Raw genomic sequence first — 20,173 nt, forward strand, 5'->3', positions numbered from 1 at the left:
TTCATGTCTAACCTTGAGGTTAGCATAGAATTCTCTCACCAATGAAATGACGGCATCTTGTGGCTGCCTGCCAAACTCCTCCCAATGCCGAGCAGTAAGCATTAAACCAATTTCGGACCTGGGAAAACTCAAATCAAATCCCCTCTCTTTTATAATGCTTTTATTCAAAATTCTCCCATAATTTTCCTCAGCTATTTCGTTCCAAAATTTGTTTTCATCATAGTTTGAAGATGATGATGTACCCTTAGCTTGTTTCTTTCTAGGAGGCATTTTATCGAACACCTTGAGTTCAACAACTTTCCCTTCAATCAATTCACTAAAACTAAATGATTCTTCACTCCCCCAAACTTATTCACCACAATAACAACACTCCAACAATTTTCACACCAATATAATCCACAATTTCAAGAATTTACTCCACTAAATTTAAATTTCTTCCATATCCAATAACACCAAATATTTCGAATTTAAAGCAAATGTAGTATTGATTTGCTCACCTTGATTGTTTAAATGTTTCTTGTGGAACAAAATCAAAGCTCCATTCAATCCTTGAAGAAATTTTCGAGCCCCTTTGAAACCCTAGGTTTGGTGTTGATTTTTGTTGAAAGGAAAGGGATATTTGATGGAATGAGTGAAGCTAATTGGTTGTGTAGTGGAGAATTTGTGCTTGGAAGAACAAATCTTGAGTGTGGAGTGTGTTTTGAGAAGATGAAATTCGAAATGGAGGAGAGAATTGAAGAAGGGTTCTTCGGTTATGTCTAAATTCTACCCCAATCTGATTTTTAAAACGTCGACCGCGGGTGCGCAGTGCTCTCGGCAATTCAGTGACCTTTGATTTTCATCAACTGCGGGTGCGGTGCTTTTTGTAGCGCGGGTGCGCAGTGCTCTCGGCAAAAATTTTATTTTGTAATTCCTAGCAACCGCGGGTGCGCTGCAGAGATGACCGCGGGTGCGGTTGTCCTTCGTAAAAATTTTTTTTTTTTTTAGTCCTGAAAAGAAAACCATATTAATTCATAAAATTTTTGGGAAGATACAAGAACATACTACTAAAATACACAATCAAAAACAATAAAACAAGAATAAAAAGAAGACCGAAAACGAAATAATATAGAGAAACACAAATTTGGGTTGCCTCCCAATAAGCGCTTGGTTTAACGTCTTCAGCCAGACTGTCACTAGTCTAATCAGTTTGGTTCGCTCAGCTTGACATTGTCGATATTCCTTACTTCAGTCCAATAGTATGGCTAGACTCGCTGTCCGTTCACCTTGAAGGTCCTCCCATCATTGCATTCTAGCTCAATTGCCCCATAAGGAGACACCGTTTCCACAACAAATGGCCCTGACCAACGCGACTTTATCTTACCAGGAAACAACTTCAGACGGGAATTGAACAATAGTACTTGTTGTCCTGGTTTTAGATCCCTTTGTACAATGAGTTTATCGTGCCACTTCTTGGTCTGTTCTTTGTAAATCTTGGCATTTTCATATGCATCATTGCAGAACTCATCCATTTCATTTAACTGTAGTTTTCTGCCTTCGCCAGATGCTTTCAAGTCAAAGTTCAACTTCTTAACTGCCCAGAAAGCTTGATGCTCCAATTCTAGTGGCAAGTGACAGGCTTTGCCAAAAACCAACCTATAGGGAGACATTCCAATAGGCGTCTTGAATGCGGTCCGATAAGCCCACAGTGCATCATCCAACTTCATTACCCAATCCTTCCGGTTTGTATTGACAGTATTTTCCAGTATTTGCTTAATTTCCCGGTTGGATACTTCAGCTTGTCCATTCGACTGAGGATGATATGCTAGTGCCACTTTGTGCTTAACACTGTATTTAGCCAAAAGTGAGTTGAAAATTTTATTGCAAAAATGCGTACCTTCGTCACTTATGATGGCCCTTGGTGTTCCAAATCTGGTGAAGATGTTCTTATGCACAAACTTAACTACAACACGAGCATCATTAGTACTGGTGGCGATTGCTTCCACCCATTTCGAAACATAATCTACAGCTAATAGTATATAAGATTGACCAAAAGAAGGGGGAAAGGGTCCCATGAAATCTATGCCCCAGACATCAAAAAGTTCCACCTCCAAAATATTTGTCAGTGGCAATTCGTGACGCCTAGAGATGTTTCCTAACCTTTGGCACCTATCACATGATTTAACTAAGGTATAGCTATCCTTAAACAAAGTCGGCCATAAAAAACCTGATTGCAATACCTTAGCTGCAGTTCGTGAAGCTCCAAAATGTCCACCGTATGCGGATGAATGACATAGCTCAAGAATTTGGTGTGCTTCGACACCGTCAACACATCTCCTAATCACTTGGTCAGCACATCTCTTATACACACAAGGTCATCCCAGAAAAAAAATTTGATATCATGGAAGAACTTCTTTTTCTGACGGTGGTTCAGATCTGGAGGAAGAATACTACAAGACAAAAAATTCGCAATGTCAGCGAACCAAGGGAGTACTGAACTTACCTCGAAGAGTTGTTCATCCGGAAATGTTTCTTGTATTACTCCTTCTTTCCTAACCTCTAGCTCAAGTCTTGACAAGCGGTCAGCCACTTGATTCTCTCTTCCCTTCTTATCTTTGACCTCAAAGTCAAATTCTTGCAATAGCAGTATCCACCTTATCAGGCGTGGTTTCGCATCCTTCTTGGCAAATAGGTAGCGAATGGCTGCATGGTTAGTAAAAACAATTACCTTTGTGCCGATCAGATATGGCCTGAACTTATCGAAGGCAAATACTACAGCAAGCATCTCCTTTTCCGTCGTGGTGTAATTTTGCTGTGCAGCATCCATAGTACGGCTTGCATAATAAATTGCCCTAAACATCCTTTCTCTTCTTTGGCCCAATACCGCACCAACGGCATAGTCACTTGAATCACACATCAGCTCAAAGGGTTCCTTCCAGTCCGGCACTATCATGATTGGTGCTGTCACCAATGCCCTCTTGATTTTCTCGAAAGCCTGCAAACAATCCTCATCAAATATGAATGTGGAATCTTTTTCAAGCAAATTACATAAGGGTTTAGTGATCTTAGAACAATCTTTAATAAATCTCCGATAAAACCCCGCATGTCCTAGAAAGCTCCTTATTCCTTTGATGTTCTTTGGTGTAGGAAGTTTTTCAATTGCAACCACCTTGGCTCTATCCACCTCTAATCCCTTAGAGGATACTTTATGTCCCAGGACAATGCCCTCTTGGACCATAAAGTGACATTTTTCCCAATTAAGAACTAGGTTCTTTTCTTGGCATCTCTGCAACACAAGGGATAAGTTATGTAAACAATGATCGAATGAAGAGCCAAATACCGAGAAATCATCCATGAAGACTTCCATGATTTCCTCCACCATGTCTGCAAATATAGCCATCATACACCTCTGAAAAGTGGCCGGTGCATTGCATAGCCCAAAAGGCATTCTCCTAAAAGCGAACGTGCCATAGGGACATGTAAAAGTAGTCTTTTCCTGATCCTCTGGTGCTATAGTTCTCTGGTTATAACCTGAATAACCATCTAAGAAGCAATAATGACAATAACCAGCAAGTCTATCTAGCATTTGATCAATAAAAGGCAATGGAAAATGATCTTTTCGGGTGGCATTGTTCAATTTTCTATAATCCATACAAACTCGCCAACCAGTTACAGTACGAGTAGATATCAGTTCATCATGTTCATTTTTAACCATTGTTATTCCACCCTTTTTCGGTACAACTTGTACAGGAGACACCCAACTGCTATCAGAAATAGCATACATCACACCAGCATTCAACAATTTAAGCACCTCATTTTTCACTACTTCTTTCGTTGCCGGATTTAATCTCCTCTGATGGTCCACATAAGGAGTATATGACTCCTCCATTAAAATTTTATGCATGCATATAGTGGGGCTAATTCCCCTAATATCAGAAATCGACCATCCCAAGGCAGTTTTATATTCCCTCAATACTCTCAATAATTTATCTTTTTCATCAATAGTAAGGGATGAAGATATGATTACCGGATATGTCGACTTCTCTCCTGAGAATGCATAACATAGGTGGCTTGGCAGTTCCTTCAAATCAGAAAAGGGTGATATTACCTCTATTTTCTCGTCGACGTTCAACTCCTCAATCAACACATTCGTGTTCTTTTCTTTATGCAATACTTCAAGGTCCACCAGTTGCTCTTTCACTTCCCAGTCGTCTTCACTAACAGCTTCAGCAGTTCCAACCGAGCAACTCTCCAAAGGGTCCCTAGTTCCTGCACAGTCAAAGGATACACATTAGTTTATAACATCAATGCTTTTACAAGTACTTACCTCATTTGATCCATTAATGGCATGATAGATATTGAAAATGACTTCTTCTCCACCAACTCTCAAGGTGAGTTCACCCTTATGCACATCTATCAATGCCCTTCCAGTTGCCAGGAACGGTCTCCCAAGGATTAATGGAGCATCATTATCCTCTTCCATATCTAGAATCACAAAGTCTGCAGGAAAACTAAACTTATCCACTTTTACCAATACATCCTCGACGATCCCACTTGGATACTTAAGACTTCTGTCTGCAAGCTGAGGGGTGATAGTAGTTGGTTTAACTTCTCCAAGCTCCAATTTCCTAAAAATAGAAAATGGCATCAAATTAATACTTGCTCCTAAATCACATAAAGCTTTACTACAATGAGAACCACCAATAAAACAAGGAATATTAAAACTCCCTGGATCTTTCAATTTTTGTGGTAGTTTCTTTTGTAGGATGGCACTGCACTCCTCAGTAAGCTTCACAGTCTCAAACTCTTGCAGCTTCCTCTTTTTAGACATCATATCTTTAATGAACTTAGCATAGTTGGGCATTTGCTCCAATGCATCAGCAAATGGTTTATTGATGTGTATCTTCTTAAAAATTTCAAGGAATTTTGCAAATTGATCATCTAAACTCTTCTTTTTGAACCTCTGAGGGTATGGAATGGTAGGCTTAAATGCAGGAGGTTGTACCACTTTTGTCTTAGAGTCCTCAACTTTCTTCTCTGTTATAACCTCAAACTCAACATCTTCCACTGACTTCTCACCTTCCACCATCTTCTTGGGACTTTGAACCTCCAATTCTTTTCCGCTCCTCAAAGTGACGGCCTTGCACAGCTCTTTTGGATTAACTTCCGTATTACTCGGTAATTGACCCCTGTTCTGATCTCTTAAAGCATTAGCCAACTGTTCAATTTGCGTCTCCAAAGATTTCATCGTAGCACCCATGTTTCCTATCTGAGTCTCCATGCTATCAAGCCGAGACTCAGTTCTAGCCATCCTCTTCCCAGATTCAGCCACAAATGTACCAACCAAATCCTCAAACGAAGGCTTTCCCTCCCCTTTTGATGTATTGAACCCCGGGGGAGGATTCAACACATTCTTATCGTTTGCATAAGAAAAATTTTCATGATTTTTCAAGCCAGGATGATAAGTGTTAGGGGGAGGGTTACCTCGATATCCTCCGTAGCCATCAAAATTCCTATTGTTGATATAATGAGCTTCATCAGGAATATGTGGTTCTTCAGTAACAACCGATGCCTTTTTCAACCTCTGATGTACTAGCCTTATTCATAGCTGCAATTTGAGTTGTTAAAGCTGAAACTTGAGCGGTGAGTGATGTAATAGGATCTATGGCATAAATTTCAGCTTGCTTCTTTACTCCCAACCTCTCAGACGGCCACTGATAACTGTTAATGGTCATCTGTTCAAGCAAATCATATGCTTGATCAGGTGATTTTGCAAATATCATGCCACCAGCTGCTGCATCGACAGTGCCTCTTGTTTGTCCATTCAAACCATTGTAAAACAATTCAATCTGTACCCAATCTTCAAAACTATGGTTTGGACACCTCCTTAACAACTCCTTATACCGTTCCCATGCCTCGTATAATTGCTCAAAGTCAGTCTGCCTAAAAGTGCTTATCTCAATTTTCAACTGTGCAGACTTTGCAGGTGGAAAATATTTAGCAAGAAACTTGGTTGCTAACTCCTGCCATGTAGTGATACTCCCCAAAGGAAGCGATTGGAGCCATCCTCTTGCTTGATCCCTAAGAGAAAAAGGAAACAAACGCAATAGAATTATATCATCAGAAACACCATTTATTTTTACCGTGTCAGTAATTTCAAGGAATGTTCTGAGATGTAGATGAGGATCTGCAGTAGCGGTTACCCCAAACTGATTCTGTTGAACCATGTTTATCAATGCAGGTTTGAGCTCAAAGTTGTTTGCATTATTAGTCCCTCGTGCTATGCCCGAATAATGAGCATTTAGTACTGGCCTAAAATGATCTCTGATGGGTATTGCAGGGGGTGGGTTTTCATTATCTCTGTTGTCAGCCATTGCTTGAATCTCTTCTCTTCTTGCCTTTCTTATTCTTCTTGCAGTTCTTTCGATCTCAGGATCAAAGATAAGCAAGTCAAGATTTTGAGATCTTCGCATGCACTATCAAACAAAAATAAAAACAAATCAATGTTTAATATAATCCAATAAAAACAACTCTAAATTAAAATCAAGACCAATTGGTAACAGTACTAATATAAATTTAAAATAAATACTCCCCGGCAACGGCGCCAAAAACTTGTTGCATGTTTTCTTAATTGCTTGCAAGTGCACAACGTCAAGTTATAATAAAATGTATTTTTGAGTACAAGTGTCGATCCCACGAGGAGTATATATATAAATGTATATTAATGCTTGTAATTAAAATAGTCTCAATTTTATTTAGAAAAATTGATTAAATGATTTGTTTGCGAGAATAACTAAATTGACAAAGGATTTAAATAAAATATCACAACAAACTTGTGCAAATAACAATAGAATAAAAGATCTAGAGGTCCGATTTCACGCAACTATCCACCATGTGTTATTTTGTGTAGCTATATTATAAATGTCATTCTTATTCATTAGCCAAGAATTCTAAATTCTCTACTCCATCTTCCGATTGCTAAGTAGATACTAATTATCTAACAAAAGATTGTAACGTCCCCGTCAACAATCTAAAATTAAATAACACAATAAGCACTAATTTCTCTTAATGGCTTCAATAGCAATATATGTCCTCCCGAACTCTATAAATACCATCGATGTATTTTTCCCTTTCTTGTTTATAAAATCCCTTTTCCAAGTGATAACTTATAAACATAAGAATCATTCAAGATATGGCCAGTAAAATGAAAGCGTTAAGATTGGAAAAATACAAATGAACAATAACGAAAACTTATATAGCATAATTCATAAATCCCAACACATGGTTTCTAGTTTTGTTCCATCTTTCCTCTAGACACAAGAATTAGTTCATAATAATAATACAAACAACACAACAACACATGAATCTTAAACAAGACATATCAAATAAAAATAAAGAAAGAAGAACTTAGAACAAGAGTGTGGAGTGCAGGTTATTTCTCTCCAAAGTGTGCAAGAAATCTCCTCCGAATGATGAATTTGAGCTTTGAACTTCTTTGTAGCCTCCTCTCCTCTCCTTTTCTCCCTTCCTACCCTAGATCGTAAATAATAGAAGCCTTTTATAGTCCTAGGCAAGTCTTTGCACGCAAAACACAAAAGTCCCCAACTCCCATGCGCAGCACACCAAAAATCAGCATTTTCCGGACTTTGTCTGTCAACGACCGCGGGTGCGCTATAACACAGACCGCGGGTGCGCTATTGTTTCGGGGAAACTTTAATCTCCAAGCTACGAAGACCGCAGGAGCGGTGCAACATGGACCGCGGGTGCGGTAATGCTTCGGCAGAGATTTCTAAAATTGCTTTTCATGGACCGCGGGTGCGGTGCCATTTCTAGCGCGGGTGCGGGTTATTCTCGGAAATTTTCATCTTTTGCACTTTCCAATTCAACACTATTACTACTCCAATTTCTCATTCTAAGCTTACAAACTAAAACAACAAAAACGACAACAAATCACATAAAACCTGCTCAAGAATCACAAAATTCTAAGTTAAAAACAAGTAATAAAAGTACAATAAATTGCACTTATCAATAACTGATTTTGATTGTATTGTGGGAATTAATGTGCTGAGGAGATATTGTGCGACTGCTGATTGTTATCAGCGAGTAGTATATTTTTACACCGATGAGAAAGAGCGTTGGACATTTTATGGGAAGGGTTCTCGTCCCCGTGTTCCGTTGGTATCTGCTATCCGGATGTCTCGGTTATTGGAGCATGAACATGAGGGTTATCTTATTTATGCTGTAGATGTAACAGAGAAGAAGAAGGAGGTGGGAATAGAGGAGATACCTGTAGTTGCCGAGTTTGCTGATGTATTTCTTGATGAGATTCCATGCTTCCCACCAGTCCGTGAGGTGGAGTTTGGGATGGAGTTGATGCCAGGTACTTTCCCTATTTCTCGTGCTCCTTACAGAATGGCACCAGCAGAGTTGAGAGAGTTGAAAGCCCAGTTACAGGACTTGCTGGACAAGGGATACATTCGTCCTAGTGTATCGCCTTGGGGTGCACCAGTCCTATTTGTGAGAAAGAAAGATGGAACGATGCGGTTTTGTATTGACTATCGACAGCTAAATAAGGTAACGATTAAGAATAAATATCCCCTCCCTGATATTGATGATTTGTTTGATCAGTTGCAGGGAACCTCAGTATATTCAAAGATTGATTTGAGGTCAGGATATCATCAGATACGAGTTAGAGAGGAGGATATTCAGAAGACAGCCTTCAGGACCAGATATAGGCATTATGAGTTTTTTGTTATGCCGTTTGGATTGACGAATGCTCCAGCTGTATTCATGAGTTTGATGAATAGGGTCTTTCAGCCTTATCTCGATCAGTTTGTTATTGTGTTTATTGATGATATATTGATATATTCCAGGAGTGAGGCTGAGCATGTTGGGCATTTACGTTCAGTATTACAGGTACTGCGAGATAGACAGTTGTATGCCAAACTCAGTAAATGTGAGTTTTGGTTGGATCGAGTGGTTTTTTTTGGGTCATGTTATATCGAGAGATGGGATTTCTGTTGATCCAACAAAGGTCGAAGCAGTGTTGCAGTGGTCAGCACCTACATCTATACCAGAGATCCGTAGTTTCTTGGGTTTAGCAGGTTATTATCGTCGATTTATCGGGGGATTTTCAAAGATTGCTAGACCTTTGACACAGTTGACTCAGAAAGGTGTGCGATTTCAGTGGTCTGAAGCATGTGAGAGGAGTTTTCAGGAGTTGAAACACCGACTGACGACTGCACCGGTGTTGGCAATCCCTACAGAAAATGAGAGGTTTGTTGTTTATACTGATGCATCATTTCATGGTTTGGGATGTGTTTTGATGCAGGATCGACATGTTGTAGCATATGCCTTGAGACAGCTGAAACCACGTGAAACAAGGTACCCTGTGCATGATTTGGAGTTGGCAGCCATTATCTTTGCCTTCAAGATATGGCGACACTATTTATATGGTACCTCGTTTACGATTTATACGGATCATAAGAGTTTGAGATTTTTGTTTACTCAGACAGAGTTGAATATGAGGCAGAGACGGTGGTTAGACTTGTTGAAAGATTATGATTGTGAGATTGAATATTATCCTGGTCGAGCCAATCTTACCGCTGATGCATTGAGTCGTAAAGTGAGTTGTACTGCAGATGATGTGAGTCGTTTATCAGCTATGATGATGTCTTGTTGTTCCTTGGGATATGATTTTGATATCTCGACGACTCCTATCCAGGTATCTACCTTATTGGCTGAACCTGATATTTATGGTTGTATTCGTGACGCACAGATGATAGATGAGAGAGTTCAGCGATGGAAGGAGTTAGTTTCTCGGAAACAAGAGACTCATTTTAGAGTGGCTGATGATGGCAGTTTGAGGATGAAGGATAGATGGGTAGTTCCTGATACACCTGAGTTGCGCCAGGGCCTGTTACGACGTGCACATTGTAGTCAATATTCTATCCACCCTGGTGGCAAGAAGATGTATAAAGATTTACGCTCTCAGTTTTGGTGGAAAGGAATGAAACGTGATGTGATTGAGGTTGTACGTCGATGTCTCAATTGTCAACAGATCAAAGCTGAGAGAAGAAGGCCAGGAGGTGAATTGAGGAGTTTAGAAGTACCGACTTGGAAATGGGAGCACATATCGATGGATTTTGTGACTCATTTGCCAAGAAGCACTGGGACTATTGACGCTATTTGGGTGATTGTTGATCGATTGACGAAAGTTGCACATTTTATACCCTATAGCATGAATAGTACATATTTGACGATGGCACAGTTGTATATACGAGAGATCGTACGGTTTCATGGGATTCCAGTGTCTATTATATCTGATAGAGATCCTCGATTTACTTCTCATTTTTGGGAAGGATTGCAAACTGCGATGGGGACAGAGTTGAGATTGAGTACGGCTTATCACCCCCAGACAGATGGTCAGACTGAGCGTACTATTCAGACGCTGGAGGATATGTTGCGTGCTTATGTTATGGATTTTAAATCTGTTTGGCAGTCATCTATTCCATTGGTGGAGTTTGCATATAACAATAGTTATCAGAGCAGTATTCAGATGGCTCCATTTGAGGCATTGTATGGGAGGCGTTGTAGATCTCCTTTATACTGGGATGATGTTGATCGAGCTGTAGTCACTGGTCCTGAGATGATTCTTGAGATGGAACAGAAAGTAAAGTTGATACAGCAGCGATTGAAAGCAGCTCAAGATAGACAGGCCGCCTATGCAAATAAAAGACGAAGGCCCTTGGAGTTTCAGCAGGGCGATCGAGTATTTTTGAAAGTGTCTCCTTTTCGTGGTACAGTACGATTTGATATGAAAGGAAAGTTGGCACCGAGATATGTTGGCCCGTATGAGATATTGCAGCGGATAGGCACTTTGGCTTATCGATTGGCTCTACCTCCATCTTTATCTGGTATTCATGATGTGTTTCATGTGTCGATGTTGCGGAAGTACGAGCCAGATCCTTCACATGTGTTTGATATTTATGAGGTTCAGTTAGATCCTGATGTGTCTTATGTTGAGAGACCAGTTTGTATTTTGTATCGATCTGAACGGAAGCTTCGTAGTAAGCTTATACCGATGGTGAAGGTTCAGTGGGAGCATAGAGGTGTCGAAGAGGCCACTTGGGAGACAGAGCGGTATATGAGGGAGCTCTACCCCTACTTATTCTGATGGTATGATGTATCTTTATTATGCATGTTATTACCGTTGTTGAGTAATTTCGGGGTCGAAATTCATTTAAGGGGGGTAGAAATGTAATGCCTGAGATATTACAACTATAAAATAGTATTGATGACATTTTTGTAAATAAGTTGAAAATTATTCAATTTATTTTGATGGCATTTTCGTAAATAAGTTGAAAAATAATGAATTAATTTTAAGGGTAAAATAGTAATTAATGACAGATCTTGCTCATATGAAGTTCAAATGATTTGAAATTTGGATATACTGTGGAAAACTCAAAGATATAGAAGTTTCATATTTTGAGTTTTGAAAAATTTGATCGTTTGACTGGTCCAAAGGGATATACCGGTGTTAAAATTTTAAAGAATATATATTATATTATATTATATTATTTTATTAATATAATAGAATAAAATAAAATAAAAATAAGATAAATATTAAACCTTTACCTGAATTCACATAAACGTAACCGAGGAAAGAGAAAGAAATAGAATATGATTTCGATTTTCTTTTCGATCTTGCGACTTATCGGTTTATCCAATCGACGAATCGATTTCAGTTCTGGAATCGTTGACACGAGGTCTTCGATTTGAAGTATAAATTTTATGGTTTTGGTGATGTTTGAAATTCGTCGATTTTTGGAATCCATCCGATAAATTGTTAAATCATACTGAAATTGAAGATTGTTGAATAGTGTATGATTTTAACGAAGTAGAGAAGATTATTGTGTTGTTGTTTAGAATTTTTCCCAATTTATTATAATTAGGGATTTTTAATCGTTGGATTGAGATTAGAGAGTTGTTTGTCAGTTGTTATTAATTCTGATTATATATTCGGAGTCTACGAAGTATAGGCTACACGTTGATATAAAATTTTCGTAATTTGACGGATGTTGTAAAATAGCCTATTATTTGATGTTAAATTAATTAGGGTGTATTTGATGGTAGTATTGTGAATTAAATACACTATAATATTAAATTGATGAAAGATAAGAATTCATAATCGAGTTTTATATTTTGTTGAATTAATTGTTGTTGGGCTATTTGATATTGTATATTGAGATTGTTATGATTGTGTTGATACGGTGACAATGATCTGATAATTGTTGTTGAATTATTTAGATACAACACAAGCCTCGGGATCAAAGAAATAGCCAGATTATATATATACTCGATTACCAGGTAAGTGTTGACGTACGAGCATATGTTATTATTGTTTAGTATTGATGAATACTATTGTGTTGAACGACGATAAATCACTGGTATTGGGTGATTTGATATTATATCTGTTGTTGTTTATTATAGTTGATATTGTTGGTTGTTGTTTGTTGGGAGACGTCACGTTGATGTTGTTCGTTCGACGATATTGTTGTCGCCGGTGTTGGGGTGCGACTTATCGTCGATGTTATTCGTTCAACGATATTGCTGTCGCCGGGAGATCGTTGGTGGTTTGATTGTCCAGAGACAGCAAAGGGAGTATTCCTGTTATCGTGTTGGGGTGCGATGTATCGTCGATGTTGTCGTTGCAGTAGTATGGGAGTGATGACGTTGAGATCGTTGGTGGTTTGATTGTCCAGAGACAGCAAAGGGAGTATTCCTGTTATCATTCCAGTTATATTTTATATTGTTGGTAATATAATTGTTATGTATTACGATGATGATTGTTGTGTATGCTCACCCTTTGGGTGCTGTTTCTGTTGGACAGGTTACAGGACTCTGCTGTGAGACAGAATAGTGGTGAAGGACTAGGTGTGTCTAGTCAAACAGTCCTGTAGTTGATAGTAGGTAAACACAGTATAGTTATTGTCTTATTTGAGTTGTATGTATTATACTGTTTCTGCTGCATTCACGTAGATAGTGTGGTGATTGCACTATTTTGTCGTATATGCATTATATTATTACGTCGTTGAAAAGAAAATTTTTATGCATATGACGTCACATGTTGTATGATTACGTGGCGAGGTTTGGGGCGCCACAAAGGTCATGATGAGCCTTGTGTTGGATATGATCCAATGAACTTCAAAGAAGCAATATCTAATACTGATTCAAGCAAATGGCTTGGAGCCATGCAGTCATAAATGGATTCTATGTATTCAAACCAAGTCTAGACATTAGTGGATCCACCTGAGGGAATCGTTCCCATAGGATGCAAATGGATCTACAAAAGAAAGCTTGGGGCGGATGGGAAGGTAGTGACCTTCAAAGCAAGACTGGTTGCAAAAGGTTATACTCTAAGGCAAGGAATTGACTATGAGGAAAATTTTTCACCAGTTGCTATGTTTAAGTCCATTAGAATACTATTAGCCATAGCAGCATGGTGTGACTATGAGATATGGCAAATGGATGTAAAGACTGCATTCCTCAATGGAGACATCAAAGAAGAAATTTATATGTCTCAACCTGAGGGATACACATCAGTAGGAAGTGAGCATAAGGTATACAAACTTCAGAGATCAATATATGGTCTCAAGCAGACGTCAAGGAGTTGGAACCTCAGATTTGATAGTACTATCAAAGAGTTTGGTTTTGCTAAGAATCCTGAGGAACCATGTGTGTACAAGAAAGTTAGTGGGAGTGCAGTGGCATTCCTAGTACTTTATGTTGATGATATCCTGCTCATTGGGAATGATGTAGGATTACTGCAGTCAACTAAAGTATGGTTAGCAAGTAAATTCTCCATGAAAGACATGGGTGAAACATCCTATGTATTTGGAATACAAATCTATAGAGATAGATCAAAGAGGATGTTGGTACTCACCCAAGCCATTTATATCGATACCATTCTGAAACGATTCTCTATGGAAGAGTCCAAGAGAGGATACTTACCAATGTGTCATGGTGTTACTCTATCTAAAGCAATGTGTTCCAAAAAAAAAACTGAAGAAGAGATAGAGATGATGACATGTGTTCCATATGCGTCAGCTACTGGTAGTATCATATATGGTATGATATCGACACGTCCTGATGTTGCTTACGCTTTGAGTGTTATAAGAAGATATCAGGCGAACCCTGGTCCAATACATTGGAAGGCCGTGAAAGATATTCTTAAGTACTTGAAAAGAACTAAGAACTTGTTCATGGTCTAAGGGGGTGGAGAATTGAAATTGGAAGGCTACACTGATTCTAGCTTTCAATGTGACGTAGATGATTCGAAATCGACCTCTGGTTTTGTATTCATGCTTAATGGTGCGGCTGTATCTTGGAAAAGTTCCAAGCAAGACACCGTTGCGGATTCCACCACTGAAGCTGAATACATTGTTGCATCTGATGCAGTCAAAGAGACAGTTTGGATGAGGAATTTTGTCCAAGAGTTGGACGTTATTCCTAATAGAGTTGATCCAGTCCCGGTGTACTGTGACAACACTGGTGCCGTTGCGCAAGCAAAGGAACCAAGGTCTCATCAGCGATCCAAACGTGTACTGAGGAAGTTCCACATCATACGGGAGATTGTGGGAAGGAGAGACATATCAGTCGAAAGAGTCCCCTCTGCAGATAATGTTGCTGATCCACTTACATAGCCCTTGCCAGGACCATTGTTTGAGTAGCATCGCGAAGCAATGGGATTAAAGTTTATGGGTAGTTGGCTCTAGGGCAAGTGGGAGATTGTTAGAGTAGATGCCCTACAAGCCAACGGTTGGCTAGGGAATTTATTGACTCAAGTGAAATAAACAATCTTTATTTTAATATAATTTACCTTTTAATGGTTTCATTATACTTTATCTGTATACCCATGCAAGCAGCATAGATAAAGTCCTTGATTATGCTTTAATACAAATGAATCGTAATTCGATGTTGAAACTCATTTGTAAACACTGCATATTCTAAATTCGTTCCTAGTCGATTCAGCCGCCTAAAACAGGGATAAAGATCGCTTGAGCTCGAGACTAGCATCTGTGATATTGTGTACTGCGTTTCTTGGTAAGGGCATAGAGATGTCCAAACATGCAGATGGGTAGTCATATGATGATTATACCGAACAACCCTCCCTCGGATTTTCCAAGTGGTTATCATTCATCGTGAGGATAAGTCCGTGGTTATGATTGTACACCATTAGTCCTTATGACCCGGGACAACACTGAGGCTCTATATGCTAGGGCTGTGCTTTGACTCGTTTACCGGCTCCAGGAGAGTCATCAGGTGGCGAGATTGGGTACAGTTGCGACACATATAGGAGCCAGTGCATTGTAGTCGGGGATTCACCGCTCATCTACGGGTGTGGATATCCTATGTGATCTAATGTAATAATAGTGCATGAAATCTCTTGCCAGAGTATGAGATGTACGTTGAAGAAGGAGTTATCCAATAGTACACGTGATGTCACTATTAAAGTTATCACATAGTTATCGAATTAATATGCAACCCTCGATGAACCAATGGTCGTAGATTCGATCGGGATATATGAGATGAAGGGACCGTACTATATGCTAATCATAATCGACTGGTTCTTGCAGACACTATCAGTGATACCTAGGGGATCATGGGGCGATGCTACTAGAAGCTCTTACCATGATCCGATGGGTGCAATCAGAAATGAGTTCTGACATTCTTGACCAAAGGGTTGATGAAAAGAATGGGGTTAACTAGGGTAAACACGAATAAGAATAAATGTTATTCTGAATCACAAAAGGTTGTGAACCCACGGCTAGCTGTATCCCTGAACCATTGAGGGTAACACAAGCACTGGATCATTTGTTCCCGTTGAGAGAATAAATTCAAGTAGTTGAATTTATATTATGATAGTAAATTCAAGTAGTTGAATTTATGATAATTAAATTTTGAGAAAATAAATTCAAGGAGTTGAATTTATGATATAGTAAATTCAAGAAGTTGAATTTAAGAAATTTGGAGAGAATAAATTCAAGGAGTTGAATTTATAAAATTTGATAATTTAATTTATTAAACTCAAAAGTTGGGTTTATTAAATATTAAATTTTGGAGGTGATAAATTCAAGGAGTTGAATTTATAATTTAAATATTAAATTCAAATGTTGAATTTATAATTGATTTAATTTATTAAACTTAAAAGTTGAGTTTATTAAATAATAAATTAAATATAGTGGGAATATGTTTAATGGGCTTGTAGGAGTACAAGTCCAACATATTAAATAATTAAAGTTATTAATGGACTTTGATTAATTGATTAAACTAGTTGGACTAGCTCAATTAATCAAGCTCATTAATGTTAATTATGGAATTTAGATCAAGACTATTGGTTTCAAGGAAATAAAAAGGAAAAATTGACCTAGCCTCCAAGTCTCCCAATTGTGATTCACGAGAGTTTCATGATTTGGCACCCAAATATTTGTAGAATCTTTGATTGACTTAATTAATCTAATTAATTAAGTAGATTGTAGATTAGACAAAAAGATAAGATTCGATTCTTATTTTAAAAATGAAGCATCCGAAAGTCATTATTCATCAAGCAACTTTCGGCTCTTCCCACAGGGGTGCTGTTCTCGAAATTTATTTCCTTTTGCAAGAAAAATTTGGCTTATATTCTTGAGTCGAATTTTTCCTCGTGTTCAATCTCTACGTAAAATATCTTCTAAATTTCTAGTGCAATTTAGAAGAGGAACAAATATTCAAGTCGTGGACCGGATTAGGAGATCGAAGAATGTTCGTAGGGATTTACAACAAGAGCTACGTCCGCTAATACCGGTGTAGTTGGAGCTAAGTGAAATTTTCACTAAAGGTATAAATACCCCGTCTCCGAAGCGTCGATGACATTCGGCATTGTTTAATTACTTGAAAACAATTAAACCTCGTATCAAAACAAACCAGTCTTTTTCATAAAATAATATTGTCTTTTAAAATGACAATGGAATAAACATTACATCAGAGTTTTTCTGAAACGAAAACAAGGGAAAATAAAATTCTTGAATCTTGATCCCGATCCTTGATTCACCATCCCCAAAAAGCATCTTGCTCTTCCTCATTCAGTTGTTCCTCGTTTTTATCTGAAATTTGTAAGAGGTGAGTGTTTTGGAAACATTTAGCAAGTGGGGGGTCGATCGATTTTCAATGATACATATAGAACTTAATCTTTAAAACATTTCTTTAACTTTCAAAACTTATTACTTTTAACTCATCATAGCAGAAGCGATTCGAACAAAGGACACTTTTTCAGATGATTCGAAATAGTTCAGAAGCAAATCAGATAATTTCAGACAGCACAGACACAACACTGTTACTCATCTCATTTCCATGGTCAAATTGTCCCCAATATGTTAGTCCTCTAAGGGGTGAGGCCAGAACTCGGTTTTATACCCACCGCTGGGGGCCAGACAGAAATGATTTTATACCTACCATTGGGGGCCAGACAGAATCACAATTCTCGTCCCATTTCAAATTGAATAGTAACAGTGTAACAAAGGTTTCAGAGGTAATAGACAGAACTTTTCAGATTTTCAGATTTCAGAGGTTTCATACGGATACAGCGGAATCAAAGGAATTCGAAGCATAGAAGAAACACATAATCGATCGAAATTTTAAACAGAACAGATAGCAAGTTTCGAAAATATGGACATACATATAAGCATGTCATAGTATTTTTATTCAAGGTTTAAAATACAAACAAATACTTAATCAAAAGCCCACTTACAGCAATTTAAGGATAGAACTGAAATTTGTAGACTTTGGCACCTTGCCTCTCAAAAATTTGGTAGCACCTCGACTCATTCTTTTCAATTACTGTCTTCACTTCAGCAGCGCTTCAACGTAGAATTCTAGCACTTGAACCGCACGAACTCCTCTTCCTTCTTTCTTGAATTTCGGCCGAGAGCTTTTTATGGTGAGGGGAAACCGAAATTTTCTTGGCTTTTTGGAATGGGTTAGCATGCATGTAGGCCTCATATTTATAGCAAAATTGTGGCTCTTCCCAACCCCCTTGGCCGTCCCCTTGGAGCCCAAGAAATGGATTAATTGATCTCAAAATGATGGTCAAAGGAAATCCAAGCACCAAAGGTCTTTCCTTGCATAATAAAAGTGTCCTAGCCATTAGCTCCTCCCGCAGCTCCTTCACGGATTATCTCAACGGTCATTTCTTGCATACTTAATTCGTCCTAACCTTTAGCTCATCCCTTAACTTCTTCCTTGGTTATCTCAAAGGTTGTTTCTTGCATAATAAATTTGTCCAATTCCTTGGCTCACCTTTTAGCTCCCTTTTTGGTCTTGTTAAGACACACTTGGTTGAGCTGCTTTGAGCTAAAAGATCGAGTCCTTGAGCTGGGGTTTTACTCCTCCAATAACAATACTTCCGTGGATGTGGTTATTTGCAGCTCTCCTTCATGTTGAGTTAATCTCCGAGCTTTGAAGCTACTTCCTCGAGTTATGTTAGCTGAAAATCTAAGTTCATATTTAAGTTTACAGTTAGAATGAAAGTTCTTTGAGCTTAGATCAAGCTAAATTTTAAGTTTGTATTTCTTACGTGATTTGCTTCGGATCGAATTTTCCGGGTTCTAACAATATTGGTCTCGAAAATCTAAGCGTTAGTTGAATAATGTTGTGGCAAATTAATAATTTGGAGTGATGACAATTTAAGGTAAAGTTGATCAATTAATTAAGTGATAGGATTAGACATTAAGTTAACATATTTTCAGGAACTTAAGGTTTGATTCACAGGTATCATAAGTTTTTGTCATGATCTTAAGAGCTAAAATTATACATTTGTTTGGGGTTAAATTTTTTTAGAAAGTTGGGTATGATTGATAGTTATGTTACTTAAGAAACATATGTAATGAAACGTCCACTCCTCGTTTTGCTTAAAAAGTACTAATTTTTTTTTCTCCTTCACATTTTCGGCCGAAACACATGCCAAATAAATAAAGTAATTTTGACGCCATTTTAAAAATAAAACAATCAACTAATATTTGAAAATCAAAAGAAATATCTCAAGCATAAAATTATCCAATGTTTTATCAAACCTAAAAAACAATAATTTGAAAAGTATAGCCCATACTATGAACCTCTCAAAAACCTTTCAAAGCATAAATAAAAGTCCTAAAATCTTTTAACATAAAATCATAAACATAAATAATAAGTGCGGAAAAATTGAAGCGCTGGTCCTCGGGTCATGGGCACCGACAGTCCAACGAAGTCAACCATCCTCCCATATCATAATTATCAAAATCACCTGCATCAATCATACCTAGTGAGTCTAAAGACTCAACACACCATAATCTTGATAACAACATAATACGTATATAGATCACATACAACAGTGAAAAATACTTGTACTTAAAATAACATTTTCATAACAATGCATAAAATTTAAACATAAACATTTTCATATCAACATATGCATATTCATATTGATCATTAACATATCCATATTCGTATTCATGCTTGTTGAATTCAGATCGTTGATTGTGACTCGTATTCGTATTAGTATTCATATTGGGGCGATAGATCCATCTACATAAAACCATAGTACTGGGCGACGGGGACATCAGCGACACTTTCACCCGTCAACTGAGCCTTGGCCAACGTATTAACATATCAACGTATCCGTATCATCGTATCAGTCACAATCCCTTCACATCCTTCAACTTTTTGTATTTGCATCACTTGATAAAAAACATGCATAATAATATCTTTTTTCTTTTAAATCAAGCATGCAACATATCTTTTAAATGTTATCGTTCCATCATAAAAATTCCATAAACATTTAAAATAATAAATCATAACATATTAATCATAAAATCCATAAATATTTAAAATAGACATTTTAACATATTAAAAATCCATACATTTAAAATAGACATTTTAGCATATTAAATCATAAAAACATTTAAAACAATCATATTAGCATATAAACAGAATTCAAGACACTCCCATGACGTTTACTAATTTTCGGGTGTAAAATTCTCGTTTTACCTCTAGACGTAAAATTTCAGGTTTTTGACTTTTTCTTAATTCCATTGACTCTAACATGTCCCAAATAATTATTTATGCTTAAATTAATTTTCTCATAATTTTATTTAGCTTAAATACTAGGCTTTTTAATTAA

General features: G+C 37.7%; 1 protein-coding gene across 1 annotated transcript; it reads left to right on the forward strand.

Moving 5' to 3' along the window:
• Positions 1-8,172: 8,172 nt before the first annotated feature.
• Positions 8,173-11,155, forward strand: LOC140979042 (uncharacterized). The gene is made up of 4 exons (XM_073444397.1): positions 8,173-8,359; positions 8,853-8,935; positions 9,704-10,251; positions 10,576-11,155. The coding sequence occupies exons 1-4, from the start codon at positions 8,173-8,175 to the stop codon at positions 11,153-11,155; spliced, it is 1,398 nt and encodes a 465-aa protein (XP_073300498.1).
• Positions 11,156-20,173: the final 9,018 nt, after the last annotated feature.

Source organism: Primulina huaijiensis, chromosome 6 (genome assembly GCF_012295235.1).
Source record: "Primulina huaijiensis isolate GDHJ02 chromosome 6, ASM1229523v2, whole genome shotgun sequence".
NCBI lineage: Eukaryota > Viridiplantae > Streptophyta > Magnoliopsida > Lamiales > Gesneriaceae > Primulina > Primulina huaijiensis.